The 16,522-nt window shown below is 39.6% G+C and overlaps 1 protein-coding gene across 1 annotated transcript; it reads right to left on the bottom strand.

Moving 5' to 3' along the window:
* Positions 1-2,146: 2,146 nt before the first annotated feature.
* Positions 2,147-16,480, bottom strand: LOC143039605 (transcription factor E2F5-like). Its single transcript, XM_076209860.1, has 9 exons — positions 16,337-16,480; positions 10,890-11,111; positions 10,520-10,678; positions 9,195-9,305; positions 8,783-8,986; positions 6,568-6,709; positions 5,563-5,676; positions 4,678-4,728; positions 2,147-4,333 (listed from the first exon to the last, which is right to left on the bottom strand). Exons 1-9 carry the CDS (start codon positions 16,442-16,444, stop codon positions 4,200-4,202), a joined length of 1,245 nt encoding a protein of 414 aa, XP_076065975.1. The 5' UTR covers positions 16,445-16,480; the 3' UTR covers positions 2,147-4,199.
* Positions 16,481-16,522: the final 42 nt, after the last annotated feature.

Raw genomic sequence — 16,522 nt, 5'->3', positions numbered from 1 at the left:
AAACTACCTTTCCTGAGCCTCCTGTGTACATAGTTGATTTTCATGTAGTCGCAGAAAATACCCTCGCCTTTTCAAACTAGCAAAAAAAAAAAAAAAAAAAAATATATATATATATACATATATATATTCATTTGTCAAGAGCCAAGATCGCAGTTACATGCATTGCGACACCCGACTTCGAGACTAACCAGTTACTTTATTACAAATGTAGTTACGGAAGCGCCATAGTTGCGCGAATTGTCTAATATTTATGAAACTGACCATACATACATATATATATATATATGTATAAATGGTGAATTATATATCGTTATCACAAGCGATTTTATTTTGATTATACTGTAAAAAGAACCGTAAGAAACTAATATCTTGTTGTCTGACAAATATGCAATGGTAAATAAATATCGCTGTGTTTGTAGATCACCGCGCACCTGGCCGTTGAGGACAATAGATGCTTGAAATTAGTTATCTTCAAACTACATGATGTTCTTACTTGGCTGTTGGTGTCTCCCAGTTGGCTCAAAATTATTTATGTTTGGGTCGGGGTATGAGGACAACTCCCATCCTCCCCCTGCCGTATTACTGCTTCACCTCTTGCAAAAGGCCTATAGCTACCTACATTAACTCCTACACTGAGCAGTACCTTTCATTTTACCCTTTGCTGCTTAAGTACATTGTCACTCTGGCTTCTGCTAAGGAAGTCTAATGTAAAGTAATTACTTGTTACCGTCCTGAGGGATTTCCTTCAGCTAAACAAAATATAGACCTCTGAGGCATCATCAGGACAGCCTAAGCCCATTAACACCCTGCAGGTTTTTACTCAGTGGAGTAGATGCACCTGGGGGCTGAAAAAACACGACTATCAACGTATCTATATACCAAGGGTTACTCTCCCTTACAAGGGAGGTTGACAACTCAAGGCATGCACCCACTCCCATCCACCACCCTTGTTTCCCTCTATCTTAGCTCCTCATGGATGAAGGGTCATCCATTTCCTACCCACTACCTGGGTCAGAAGCAATGCAGGACACGGCACATCCATAGCAGGGCCACTTCATTTACCGGGTACATGATCCCCCTCTATGTCCCCTCATGCAAAAAACAGAGATGGGGAGAAATCCCTTTGGACTGTTTCAAAATATCATCCATACACAACCATCCTCCACTCACCTCTATCCCCTGCCTTACTTAAAACCCCTTTCATCCATCTTGTACTTCGTCCACTCAATTTCACTCCATCCACCTCTGCTTTCCATGCCCTTTTGCTAATTTTTCTTCACTCATTCTTCCCATATGTCCAAACTATCACAATCTTTCACCAGCTCCCTTTCCATCTACGCTCTCATTTCCCACTATCCAACCTTGTAATCTGCCATACTTCTTTGATATTTCATCTCAAACATAATTAAACTTCTCCTTTTTCCCCTTTTAATACACATAACACAAGATTTTATCAAATGGAGGCAAAAGTTGATAAGATCTGAAGATTTTATCAAATGGAGGCAAAAGTTGATAAGATCTGAAAATGGGTGGCAGGGAGATGACAGACGTCCTTCTCAAAGAATAAAAATATTGTTCCCCGTGGTAGAAAAAGTGATTCCTATGCAAGTTGTAAAAGGCAAGAGTGGGATGGAATAAGGGGATGAGGGATCCTGGCTTCTGTATGTTCATCCTGAGAAATTGAGGCAAAAAGAGGGTCTGGGAAAACTCCAAACCCTAAAAGTTCAGTAACTTGATGTGTGTGGTCATGGTACAGGCAAAAGTAAAAGGAAAGAGATAGGCAATATGCTCAGAACAAAATATGTTACGGCTACTAAATGATTTTCTTCAGCTGAAGGGCAACTTTGGTACACATTGGGTCTTTGATAGTTTAACTGCCCAACAAAATAATGTTGTCCAGCATTATAATTCAGTTAAATGTCATTAACTCCCCCTGTTGGACTTTTTGAAGAAGTTAATTTGATGTAGTGCACTAGGTAGGTTTTGATCTGCCTCTACTCCTAACCTGTGCCATAAGTAGCAATGCTGTCACCTGTTTGGCCAGCAAGCATTCCTATCCACCATTAACTAACACAAAATCTCTATACAGCAACATGCCATAGAAAAACATCTCACAATTGAAGGTTACAAAAACCACTTGTACAAATATGTTTTTACTATTGTACAAAAGACAAATGCATTAAATAAACAAAGAACTAGTGATGTCAAGTATTTACATGGATGAGAATGGACAAAATAGAACTTTGCAGCTAATACCTTGAATTTTCAGCAAAACAAGTATAAGACACATATGGTTTTCAGTCAGGAGCTGAAAAACCTGACTGACAAATTTACAGGCAAAGTGTATCTTCTCAGCAGGTTCTTTTTAATTATCCATAACTGCCTCTTTTTAACTTAAAGTGCAGGTTCTCTGAATTCATTACATATCTGGATAAAAATTGAAATGATAATGAACACTACACCATTAAATAATGGCTTCTATGAGTAAATACTAAACTATAGTGTGACTGCTAAGTAAAATATACAATAAAACCTGGAGCCTTTAAAGAACCTGCAGCCTTTCTATAGGCTGAGCCAATACCACAGCATCTGCCCTCTGGAGTTCACTTTATCCCAGACTTTGAGACCCACATTCCTATACTTTAACAAGGACCAAACTTGCAACTTTGCAGCTGTCCTATGAATCACATCATCTACTCAGCGACTACTTTCGAGGACCAAGCCCTTGACTCTGCAACTGCCCTGAGTATGAAGAACAGATGCTCAACCAAAGTCCTCTGGCCTGGAATGTCATCACACTTCTTCATGCTAGTCTTTGGTAATGTTCAATGGGGGTGGTTTGGAAAATATAATAAAAGAAAAAAAGAAAAGAAGAAGAAAAAGGAGAAAAAAAAAAAAAAAAAAAAAAAAAAAAAAAAAAAAATCCATCAAACACAATGAACAAAAATGTGTAAGAATGAAGAAGCACTATTTTTTCAAAGTAGCTGAGTCTTTAAGATATTTACAAAATATTTGTACTGTAGAACAACTCTGCATTCTATGTCACTTTCCATCCAATTCCTTCTACAATTTTGGTAATTGTAAAAACTAAAGCTTGTAACAATACTAAGGTTTTGTACCAACTAAACTGAAAGCATTAATACCTGTAGCACCATACTATCCATCTCTTCCATGCATCTTGCATTTGTGATACCAGTTTAGTGATTTTAATATTTCTTATTTTTGTTGAACAGCAACACTACAGATTTTAATGTTAAATATTACCACACACAGGTGAGAGGAATCCAAAATCTCACCTGCCCTGAGAATCCCTGAGCCTTGCTTCCTCTACTTCACACGTGGCTTTACACACCAGAGTTCCCTTTATTAGAATCAGGAACTTGTACTGCCATCAACTAACTTTCGCACGATTTCAACTCAATTTGACGGCAGAGTCGTTTCGTATAATTGGCATTGGGGTGCTTGGGAGGGACTTTAAATGACTAATGAGATAATATTTAAAGGGGCCAACCATTTAAGTTTTTTCAGTACATATTCAGTTAAAAAAAAAAATCAAGCTTGGCAGTACACCTGATATATCTCATACATTCCTGTGTCTGAAAAAATTACCAATTCAATTAGTCAATCTGTCCTGTCTTGATGGTTTGAGGTCAGATTTTGTCCTCAAGGCCTGTAAAAATTGGCAAAGGGCTAATGGCAATCCTGCTTGATAAATTGCTACCTTTGCAATCAATTTGTCCACACACTGGCAACAATGAAGTGCATTTTCTCTTCCAGTCTCATGGGAAAATCCTACAGATTCACAATTCTGAATTCAAAAACAGTTTTAAGTCAATACTGACATGGGAAACTTGCTGACATAACTCTGAAGGAAATGGGAGAAAACAAGATGATTCCTAAATGCATGCATAGGTGATGCATTATTCACGACAATTACAACTCAAGAACCTACTTCGAAATGTAAAACTTTCGTGTCCATTCTGGAGGGGGTTTACAACAACTTAAGCAATTAAGACCAAATTTCAAGAACAAATCGCTATGTATTTTTGGATTATTAAAACGTTTCAAAAGCAATTAGTAATCGTCCCTCTAAATTCAAAATAGAATTTGAACACCATGGAAATACATTCTTGAATTCACAACAGCCTGCTCCATTACCAAGCATGCCAAACTGGCTACCTGTTGGAGTCAAAGTCCAGTCATTGGAGGTCTGAGGCAAGAGAGCTTAGCATGGGGACGTCAAAGAGATCGCAAACTCCTTCGGAATCATCAAGGTTGAACATGTAATCCCGCTCAGATGGTGGTGGACTTAATCGCAATAGTGGTGCAAACACTGTAAAAGAAATAAATAATTGATAAAAAAAAAAAAAAAGTGAAACATGAAAATTGAAACAAGGCATGTTAGTAATTTGTCTATTCTTTCTTTTTATAACATCAACTTAACACTGTGGAGCAAAAGGGAGCTAACTATTTTGCTACTGCAATACAATTTTAATATCTACACATATCAAAAACTATAAAGGAAAAGAAGGAAGGAGAGACAGAGAGAGATAGGTTTCAGGGGACAAAAAGATAAAGAAGGAAGGGTGGAGTGGAGGAGAGTTGAGAAGAGAAAGGAGGATAGAAGGGAAGGGATGGGAGATAAAGATAAGAGTACTGCAATTAACCAATACTTACTTTCAGCTGAAATAAGGTCTTCCATATCTCCAATGGCTGAGAAAGTTTCATCTGGAGTAAAGAAATTTCAAATGACTGCCAACATCTTGTGATAAAATACATACATATACACACACAAGGGAGGAAGCAGTCAAAGGCATGCACCCACTCCCATCAATAGTCCTATATCAGATTCTTGAAATACAGGAATAAAATACTCTACCTTTCTCATTCATCTCCTTCCAACATAATCCATACAATAGACCCTTTCCTACTTATACAAAGGGTGACAGAATAAAAGCACACACCCAATTTATACACATTAAAACCCATTCAATATTCCTCTCATCTCAGCACCATGTGGATGAAAGATAATCAGTCTACTGTCACACTGCTTGACTTAAAGGCAATGCAGCAAGGCATAGCACTTCAATTGGAGGGCCAAACAGCCAGTTGGTTTACCCTCACTACTTCATTACATGACAACCCTTTATGTCATCCAGTTGAAATATTTCATGGGCCAGATGAGAAAAACATCCCTTTGGTAAGCAACATCCTTGCATCCATACACCACACATCTTTTGTGCTCTTTCTTCCCTGTTCAACACATTCTTTGTGCATCCTGGCTCCCTTCACTCCATCCATCCACATACTTGTTGATGTTCCTGTTAAATTTATTCCACCTGCTTCTGCTTTCCACGGTCTTTTAGCGAGTCTTATAAAGGGGATAAAGCCTATTGGCACATATCTATCATTATCGAGCCTTACTGGCTAATGACAGATGACTTTACCCTGTTAAAAGATGGATCCCTTCTGTGTGACCCACACGCAGCTGAATGGAAACATCTGGTGTCATGAAGAACAAAATATAAAAAACTATACAAAAATCATGTAAGAGGACCTTACCTATAGTATGAGGGAACGGCTGTCTGATGGTCTCCTCCTCGGGTTCCTTCTTGATATGAACAGGTGGTGGAGTTTCTGGCTTTATTATCTCCTTCTTCAGGTCAAAATCTAAATCTATAAAAAGAAATGAAGGAACATTTGAAATTTCACAACCCAAAAAATAAGCTAAACTAAAATTCACATAATTTCCTTATTTGTCATTTACTCCTCTTTAGCATTTGCTCTTCCTTGCTTGACAGACATTGATCTTGCATCCAATGCTCCCTTTCCTCTATCCACTAACTTTAATATTGGTTTTCCCTTCACCCACTTCTGCTTTCTACATTCCCTTTCTCTCTCATAAGTGGGGTGCCCTAATCAAGCCATATACTCTCATTTCACCTTTCCAATACTCATTTATTGTCCCTTCTATCTTAGACCTCAATGGATGAAGGGTCACCTCTGTCCCCTACCAACTACTCAGGTCAGAAGCACTACAGCAAGATGGAGCACCTCCACAGCAGGGTCTGACAACCAAAACAGTTCTTAACCCCACTTCCACTCAAGAATTTACAGAACAAATGAGAAATACCTTATGGACTTCTCAGTTCCTTGTCCATTCATATTATCTCTTAACCTTTCCGTTTCTACTCAACTGACATTCCTCTTGCATCCAATACCCCCTTTCATTGTCCTTTCAATTTTATTCCATCCACCTCTGCTTTCCACATTCTTGCTAGTTTTTCTCCACTCATTCTTTCCAAATATCCAAACCATTCCAGTATTCTCTGATCAACCCTAACTGCCAGCTCTCTGCATCACCTCCACATTTCTCACTCCATCAATCCTCATAACTCCTACCAAACTTCTTAAGCACTTTACCTCAAACATATTAGGCTCTTCTTTTTTGCCTCCTTTCAATTCTAAATTTCTGTGTGATACAGCATCATGGGCAAGTTTACTTCTGTGTATTAGCATATTTATACAACTGAATCGATTTAACACAAAATCATATCAGTTTCTTACTTATAGCAACTGAGGGAGCTTCCTTTTCTTGTTTCTTCCGGGATCTTCTGGGCTGTAATGCTTCAGTAACACTGCTCACCCCTGCTGAAGCCTTTCTTGGTATCCGTCTGGACACTGTGGTCATTTCGGCAACATCTCCACTCTGAAATGAATTAAAAATTTGGGTCACATGAAGAATTGTCACCCCAGAATGCCCACATGAAGAATCATCACCCCATGAGATCCCACCTGAAGAACTGTCACCCCAGTATGCCGAATATCGACAGTGGAATAAAGATTAGGTTATGTTAGGTTTGTTAAGATTAGATTAGGTTAGATTAGGTTGAATGAAGGATATGATTATTATCATCGACTTATACAAACGAAGAATCGTAAACCCAGGATGGCCCACATGAAGAATTGTCACCCTAGGATAGCCTACATGAAGAATTGTCACCCTGTCGAAGTCTGGGGAGAAGATTCTTCGTGTGATACAAAATTTCTATCTATATACCATGAGATTTTCCCCCCTTATAAGGGAGGTAGCCAAGTCAAAGGCACATACCTACTCCCACCCATTCCACTCCCATCCACCACCCTTTCCCCCCTCTCATCTTAGCTTCTCATGGATGACAGTCATCACTCAAATGAATGTAAATAATACATACATACATATACCAAGGGCTTCTTTCTTTCCCCTTACAAGAGAAAGGCATAATTCCACTCCCACCCATTCACCACCCCTCCCTCCCTTCCTCTCCTCTTGGCTCCTCCTGGATGATGGGTCATCCCTGCATCTTCCTCATTGCCATGGGTCAAAAGCAATGCAGCAAGACACAGCACATTCCAGAAGTCAAAGTCAATGTAAATAATACACACATACATAGGCTACAATCCTTACAAGGTATGTGACCAAGTCAAAGCACACACCAACACCATAAGACTTCCTCACACTACCACTCCTGTACATAGTACATATGTTAGCTACTTTGGTGATGCCCCTAGGAACCAGTTATGTAGCATTCTATGATTCCAGACTAATCTTCACTTACAGAATAATGCTGACCACTTTTAGCTTCTACAGTTGATGACAGAAACAGACATCAGCCCTGAGTTTCTTCTTGGAGAGATCTATGAGAGACCAAACCCCACAACACATGTTGTTTTCATTGCTCCCTATTTTGTCTGCCTGAGTAGTCTCACAAACAACTGTTGCTGACTACTGTGGAGTTGTGTATGTTCAATTAGATAAATTCTAGGCAATAATTACTAGGAATTATAAGCTGGAGATGAGAAAGATATCAGCACCTCTGCTGCATAAAATTGGCTGTTCTCAACTGGAACATACATATACTAAAGACTTCCCTTCACATATGGGGTGCAGCTCAATGAAAGCATGCACCTACATCATACATACATACATACATACATATACCAAGGCCTTTTCCCCTTTCAAGGGAGGTAGCCAAAAAGAAAAAGGCACAAAATCATTCCCACCCAATCCATCCCTAAATACATTCCACTCCCCTCCACCCTCCCTCCTATCCTAGCACCTCCTGGACGACGGGTCATCCTTGCACTCTGTCCACCGCCCCGGGTCAGAGGCAGTGTTGCAAGTCGCAGCACATCCACAGCAAGGCCGCTTCATCATCATAAACAAATAAAACCCATTCAACCACCCCTCCCATCCAATTAACTTGAGGATAAAAGGTTTGCCCTGCCATGCTGCTTAGGTCAAAAGTGATGCAGTGAAGCACAACTCTTCCAAAGCAGGGATTGACAGCTGTATCTGATTTACCTAAAACTGCTTCATTGTATGACAAGCTCTCCCACTCTTCTCATCCACTTAAGGCAAATCATGGTACATACATATACTAAAGGCTTTTTTCCTCTTACAAGGGAGGTGCCAAGATAAGAGGGAGGGAAGAAGAAGAAAAAAAAAAAAAAAAAAAAATTGGTATATGTATGTACAAGGGAGGTAGCCAAAAAGCAAAGGCATGAAATCCACTACCACCCATTCCATCCCCACATATTCCACTCCCATTTAACCCTCTCCCTCCCTCTTATCATGGCTCCTCCTGGATGACAGGTCATCCCTGCATCTTGCCCACTGTCCTAGGTCATAAGCAGTGTCGCAAGACACAGCACATGACACTGAAACAAAATCTATAAATACACTATTAAGCTTATGGTTTTATATGAAAACTGCCAGGATTATTCATGGAAAGTAACAAACCTCTGGCATGGCTGGACTGCGGACTGGCGTGCGTGCTGTGGCTCCTTTCTGTGGTGTTGTGCGTACTTTGGAGGAAGGTGGCTGGCTGGGTGGAGGTGATGCTTGTCTCTTGAGACCTCTACCAGTTTCACTGACAGTTTGCTGTTGTTGTTGCTGCTGCTCAAGCTCTTGACTCTTCATCATTAAGTTTTGAGGAGGAGGAACCTAAAAGTAAGCAACCAGTTACCAATTTCTATTTATCTGGCAACACTGCAAAATTAAGTTGATAGTGAAAACTTAAAACTGTTATGTTACAGACAGAAAGGCAGGAGAAAGTGAGAGAAAGAGTGAGAACAGGAGGGAGGGAAGGGTACACACACTTGCACACACATACAGAGAAGAGAAAGAGAATTTTGTGTATATGGAATATTACCTGAACCACAAATGGAGGAGCATGGTCCTGCTCTTGATTTACTAGTAGAACATATATGGGTCCACTGTCTGACTTCAAGTGTATCTGATATTTCTTCTTGTCACCATTAATCTGCAATAAAATGACCATAATACTGTAAACTTTTGACTTGTTCACTGTGTACAGAATACCACAAACTAATACAACTTTTTGTTTTAACTTTGTAATCAATCCATCAATCAAAGGATCAACCATAGGTACTTGCAAGACAGTAATCAAGGAGACTTGTCTTGCTGCTACCCTTACTTAATACAAACACACACACACACCAATTTCATGAAGGATTGCTGTCTTCCATCAAAGTGCTGTCAAAAACAGATGAGTGAAATACAGCCCATCCAACAGGGGGAATTGGTTTACCCTCGCCACTTTATCCTATAGCAACCCCTTACCGCAAAATAAATTATGAAGCAGTAACTCTTTGGCCATTAACAATCTCCCTCCTTTCATTAATTTTTTCCAGCTTGACAAACTTTCCACACGCACTGAAAGTCCCCTTCACCCCATCCATCTATCTCATTTTTCCTTTCAAGCTCATTCTATCCAACTTTGCTTTATACATTCTTGATATACTTTCCTCATTCATTCTTTTCATATGGTCACACCACCTAAGCACTCTCTGATCTACACTATCCAACACCTCCCTAACCATCCTCATTCTCTGCCTCACCTCAACATTTCCCACTCTATCCATTCTGGTAACACTTATCACAGGTCAAAAACATTTAGACAATTCCTCCTTGCCTCCTTTATATTCTAAGTCTCTATTCCATACAACACTATGGGTACAATCTCTTCATACAACTTTCTCTTTGGATGAGACCAGTGACAGGTACTTGTTTGTTGTGTTCCTGCAAGGTGGTCAGCAGAGATTCCTTTTGTTCTCACACCTAAATTCAAAACTCATCTAGGATTCATATATTTACTTCCATTACCAGGAGGGAGGGGTGGTGAATGGGAGTGGAGTATGTGGGGATAAAGTAGATTGGAGTGGATTTATGCCTTTTGAATTTGGCTACCTCCCATGTAAGGGGGAAAAAGCCATTGGTATATGAATGTATATACCACCCCATCCATGTTCACCAATCACAACAACATTACACTATCCTGACACAGTCCTACATTCATCTCTAACCTTTCATGCTCCCCATCCCTCATTCTTACATATATCCAATGACTTTCATGAACACTTTTGATTGGCTAAACAGATTTCCATCTATTTCATACATTTGCAGCACACCACTCCATAAGAATAGTCATTTGTATTCTCACGAATTAATACTTACTGTCTGGGGAATGGGCACTTCCAGTTGTGTACCAGATGGTGCTTGAATGGCAAGTAATGTATCACCCTGGAAACAGCCACATATGTCTGCATGGTTCACATATGCTAATTTGTAATTACTCACATCTTCTGTGATATTTTTAATACTTTGCTGAACATACTGTAAAGGAATAAAGACAAGGGTGATTAAACATGTAGTAAAGACATTATGGGGTTACAGAATACATATTCACAAAAATGAAGGCGTGTTAGAATAAAGAGAGAGAGAGAAGAGAAAGAGGAGAGAGAGAGAGAGAGAGAGAGGGAGGAGAGAGAGGGAAGAGTGACGAAGGAGAGATGAAAGAGAGATGGAAAAGAGAAGAGAATCCTACCTGTCTGTGTTGATCCAGCATCTTTTCATGTTGATCCAATTCAGAGATTTCACCTTTGAGCATGGTTGCTCTGTCTGTGTACTCCTGTGTGTTGGACCCTGGACCTCCTCCTTTCCATACAATTGAATTTTTGCTTTTCTTTTCTATTAAACCTATTCCTTCTAAAACATTTGTAATATCATATATTCTTCTTTTCTGTCGAACGGCAAGTTGGTCTGCAGCCTGGAAATGGGGATACCAATTGTAACACACAATCCTCTTACAAATATAAAAGCCTAATATTACTTTATGAAAATGGCAGTACTGTATAGTTGTTTTCTATTTATATATACGAATTAACCACTTCGGTACAATGACACCTATGCAGGAGTCATGAGGAACGAGTGGGTACACGAGGATGCCGGCATCGGCATCATGATTATATATTTTTGTCGTTATACACAAGTTACCCCCAGATTATGTAAACTGGTTTGATCACATTTTCTGTGTTAATCATTACTCAGAGTTAAAGAGAACAAGTAATACAGAAGTGACTTTATATTTTATAATGCGAGTAGTGTGATGCATAGTACATATGGCAGTTGATGCTGCACACAAGAATGTGACTCGTACTTAAGTGGTTAATACATTCTAAACAACAATAAATCTGTGTTTAGCCTCTTCAATACGAGTCAAATATTTGCTCACATATAAGGTTGCCTGATGTACAACGATACATCAATACGCGTATTACAAAATATTAAGTAACTGCTGTTTTAATTGTTCTCTTTCAACCTGAAGAAATATATCACAGAAAACATGATCATGCCTGTTCACAGAATATGGGGGTCACCTACAACTACAAAATGCAGGGTGTTCGGGGGGATAAATTTGGCACTTTTTTGGAAAGGAAAGAAAAAAGTCATATCTTGGCCAAACATCTATGTAGTCTCAAAATTCAAAGTGCATCTCTTAGAGGATCTTTTGCCAAATACAGATCACTCAAAGAAGCCACTCTGAGCCTCCATCACAGCCTCCAGGTGGGACCTGAACCTGCAGCACGAGGCCTTCATGGTCTCTTTCGAGAGATGCCTGAACACCGGTTTGATCCTGGCAATCTGCTTGCCTTTGTTGTTGCAGGCGGTACGATTGATGTCTTTTTCAACTGCACCCCATACATAATAGTCCATGGGGTTGCAATCAGGCGAGTTGGAGGGCCAGATGTTGGAACTGGTGAAGTTGTAGAAGTTCTCATACAGCCACTTCTAGGTTTTCCTGGAAGTGTGACAGGGACCAGAGTCCTGTTGCCACATGCATGGTCTTCCCGCAGCCACCTTCTCCACCCAGCACTTGACAACAGTGGGCAGCAACTCAATATAGCCATCTGAAGTGAGTCTAAGTCCCTCTTCAAAGATGTGGGGCAGCATGATGTGGCCTTCACTGGAAACACACTCAAAGACCATCATAGTTTGAGGGAACTTGGTCTTAATGAAGTGCAGGACTTCGTGTGGACTGTAGGCTAGCCACCTGTTGTTCTGCGGATTGTGCAACTGGTCCTGGCAGAAGTTCTTCTTGCCTGAGAAGAACCAGAGCATCCCCAGCTTGACTGGGTGTTTGACTTTATTGAGGAGTTTGTTGGCTTTCATAAAGCCTCTTGGGCCTGGGCAGTGAGTAGTTGGCCCTTGCGCCTCTTGTATGAGGAGTAGTGAAGATCCTTGTTCAGCGCTTTCTTCATAATCACCACTTTGACACCCATCTCTCCCCCTTGGCAAAGTCCACATTACCTTGCAACACCTTTTTTTGCAGCTTCTCAACAAATTTCATTGTGCGGACAGAGTCAGAAGATCCGCTATGATCCTTCCTGCTAGCCACTGCTTCCACATCTCTGTCGCAATTCTCCAGCTCACATCTCACAGCCTTCATGGTGTTCAAGGAGCACTGATCTGCAGCTAAAATTTCTGAATTTTTTAATCTGGCATGAATCAGAAGTAATGCAGTAAGACAGTACACATCCACAGAAGGGCCAGCCATTTTATTTACAAAGGGATCCTGTCTCCTTATCTCCTCATGTGTAAGTAAAACAGATGAGGAGAAAGCCCTTTGGGCCCATTCACAACCATTCTCCACTCAGACCTATCTTTTGCCCTTTCCTGTCCCTGCTCAACACATTTTCCTTTTACTTAAAGCCTTCCATCAATCTCATTTTTGGTTCACTCCATCCACCTATGCCTTCCTCATTCATTCTTTCCATGTACCTGAACTATTCAAATATTCTTTCACATAACCTATCTGCCAGTTCCCCTTCCACCCCTCTCCTCTTCACCTGCTCATTTCTTACTCTATCCATACTTGTAACACTCGCCATACTTCTCACTTAAATTTCTTGTTTTTGACTCCCTCAAATTCCTAGTCCCTGTCCCATACAGTGTCATAGGCACAATCACCCTTTTAGAGTCCTCTCTTTGCATTCATTCCAAGATACCTTTCTCATGACACTTTTCATTACCCTAAAAACATTTACTTGCTTTACCTCAGTCTACAGTATACCTCCACCCTGAGAGCTCCATTTCCAGCTACACATAACCCTAAACATTCCAAATTATCCACTTCCTTTGACTTTTCTCCTCTATGACCTCCAGATTACTGTCACCCTCACCTCTTGTACACTTCATCACCTTACTTTTACCTACAATTACTTTAAACTTCCTCCTATCACTAACTGCCTCAGACCCTCCTCTGACCAAACCATAAGCACTGTCATCAGCAAACAACAAGTGGCTCACCTTCTACTTCCCTCCAGTCTATCTCCAACCCTTTACCCATCACCTTGATATCTACCTCCCATACCACCCTATCTGTGTGAATATTGAATAGCCATAGCAACAGAACACAAACTTTACCTCAATTACTTGATTTCACCGTTCCCAACCCTGATACAAGTTCTACTACTCTTATAAATTCTTGACTGCCCTAAACACTTTTCCCCATATCCCACATATCTGCAGTATCTCCCATAGTATTTTCTTGTCTACCGTCTAATGAAACCATGAATACTATTGCCATGGTGAAGTACAAATTTGTACCTAACCTTGTCAAATTATAAATAGATGTCCTTCACTCATAATATGAAAAATTTGTTCTTAAATAGTTTAATGGCAAACATGATATTGCAAATAAATCTCTGTAATATAAGGAAACCTCATAATGTAATTAAGTTCCATTACTGGAAAACTCATCAATTTGCTGTCTTGGTTCTCTCTTGCAGGAGACTCAGCACCCAGGAAACTGGTTACACCCACAGATTCACCCCATGAATCGCTCAGTGAATACTTTACAATCCTGTCTGGAGTGTGTGAAAGACAGAGTAATATTAGGTGCTCTATATCTTCTACGTGATTGCTGCATCTTGGGTGAATTTGATGAAAGGCTAATTTTTTATTGGTGCTGTTTTAGTACATGGTGAATTAAATCTAGATGCATGAGTGCTACTCTTATCTTTTTTTTTGTTTTTTCTGGGTTGATTCCAAGAGAGCATTTGGTGGTCTGGTTCCGGAGTGCTCATTTTGTGCCTTTGTATTGATGTGCTGTGGGATGCTAGGGGTTGGTTTCTGTATACGTTTGAGTAGAATAATGGAGCCATACATTACCTCAAAGTCTCTCTCATAGGAGACCAATGGCTCCAAAGTAATATACAACAGACATTGGTTTGGCTCACAAGTAACTAAAAAAATTAAAATTCTATTGTTTTCTGGATAGGGAAAGAAAGGGACAATGTGGAATGTGGTGTCACACGTTTACTGCATGGCACGCATCTGGGATAGAGTCTGTGGCCAAGACTATTCTGTGTTGGTCCTGTTTCAATGCTGGATGGTGTCATGAGCACAGTTGCGCCAGTCTGGTTTTTCTTTGCTCTGAGAGCAAATTCCCAGATGGGATGATGTCTGAACGAGTCAGGTGGTGCATTGAATTTGGGTGTCACACTTTAGTGTTTTCTGCACTGAATAAATATGTTGTGTTATGAGGTATTGTGCACTGAATTAATATGTTGTGTTATGAGGTACAGTTTGTAAGCTGTTGATATTTGAGATTATATGACATTCCCCCCACACACACACACACACACCCTACAAATTTGGCTGTGTCAGTATAACATGATGGGAGGCATGGGTGTGTTTGATGGCTCTTGTATAAAATTGCGAACCTATTATTTATGTGCTAATCTATTAGGAGAATTTTGGCTTGTGTATTTAGATGTATGTTCATAGAAGATCCTTCGGTTTGGCATGGATAACAACCTGGCTCCTTTATAAGAATAAGTTTATGTATATAATCCCACTATAAATTAACAATATTAATCTTTTTTTTTAATTACTGAGTTACAGTTTACAATAATAAAAGTAAAGATCACCCCAAGATTGGCTGATGACACTAAGACGATACTCACTGAAATTAGATCAATAGCTACAGTTAAAGTGAATAATTCTAAATCTTTCAAGTACCTTTCAAGGTAATATTTATAAGTTTTTAAACCAAGTTTGTAGATTTTTATAATTTCAATTCTAGCAAACCATAAAGTTTTTCGGACTCAACATTCCTGTTAAACGCATTTTAAGGAGCTTAGTAAGCGATGACATACCAAAATGAGATAATTTTTTTCACAATTGTTTTCTATGCCATTCAAGTATGACTGATTTGCAACTGAAATCACTAATTTTGTTTGTCCCCTCTCCAAAACTCTAATTCTCCATGTTTTTTCCATTACTGACATAGGTAACAAGAAATCATAATAACTGGGAAATTAATTGTTTCCCCAATATATGGTGGCCAGATTTGATTAATTTGTATAAAAAATATATATACAAAAAAGTTTACCTATTCTAGACAATCAATTACAAGTAAACTGAGTTAGGCTTTGGGGAGGAAGAGGAGTGTAAAGAAGTTGTCAAAGGAGTGGGATCTGATCCACCTGGTCCATTGTCACTGTGAGATGCCCAGCCCAACTACACTATAGTTATACATCTAAATCTATATTTAATACTTGTCTACTTCGACATTGAAAACTTGCACAACAATCCACTTCAACATACAGAATATAGGTCTGGAGGGAAGGTAACCGAGCATGACAATAATTCACAATAGAAATAACTTCCTTGCCACCTAAAACCACACTTCCATTCTTTCGAGGTCTTGCACCTCATTTTAGGAACACATTGAACTCTTTGAGCCAAAGTACAACTTCTATTTGCTCTTCCTATATGCCATAAAACATCAACTCCCTATCTTAAACCTATACACAATACTCTAGTCTTTGGTATTTGGATGACATCTGTCATAAAAGTTGATTACCAATCTCATTGAGACGTGATTACGGCTGCCATGGCCAAAAGTTGTTTTAACCGTTCACCCCAAAACCAACATTGGCAAACGTACCCAACCACCACTTTGTTCTAATTTAAAAGACCACTTACAGATTTGATGTCCAATATGCCATCTTCTGCCTCCTGAAGAAGTGATACAAATTTAGACGTGAGTAAGCCTAGAGACTTTTCTTGTCTGCTTGAAGCGATGTCAGCCATGTTTGTGTTTGTTTAGATTCCAACAATGTATGAGTTCAAACAGGTTTGATTTTGAAAATACTTTTATGAGGTAGAGGA

The sequence above is a fragment of the Oratosquilla oratoria genome, chromosome 26, assembly GCF_046742065.1.
Source record: "Oratosquilla oratoria isolate Oo_2021 chromosome 26, ASM4674206v1, whole genome shotgun sequence".
Classification (NCBI taxonomy): Eukaryota; Metazoa; Arthropoda; class Malacostraca; order Stomatopoda; family Squillidae; genus Oratosquilla; species Oratosquilla oratoria.
The sequence above is the reverse complement of the archived record's forward strand: the minus strand, read 5'-3'. Positions and strand labels throughout refer to the sequence as shown.

Bases quoted from the DNA above. Each gene is read 5' to 3' on its own strand.
- LOC143039605 (XM_076209860.1), bottom strand. From the start codon at position 16,444: ATGGCTGACATCGCTTCAAGCAGACAAGAAAAGTCTCTAGGCTTACTC. The intron at 4,729-5,562 runs GTAAGGTCCTCT...TCTTTACTCCAG, and splicing joins GCCGTTCCCTCATACTATAG to ATGAAACTTTCTCAGCCATT. The intron at 4,334-4,677 runs GTAAGTATTGGT...TTTCTTTTACAG, and splicing joins AGACCTTATTTCAGCTGAAA to TGTTTGCACCACTATTGCGA.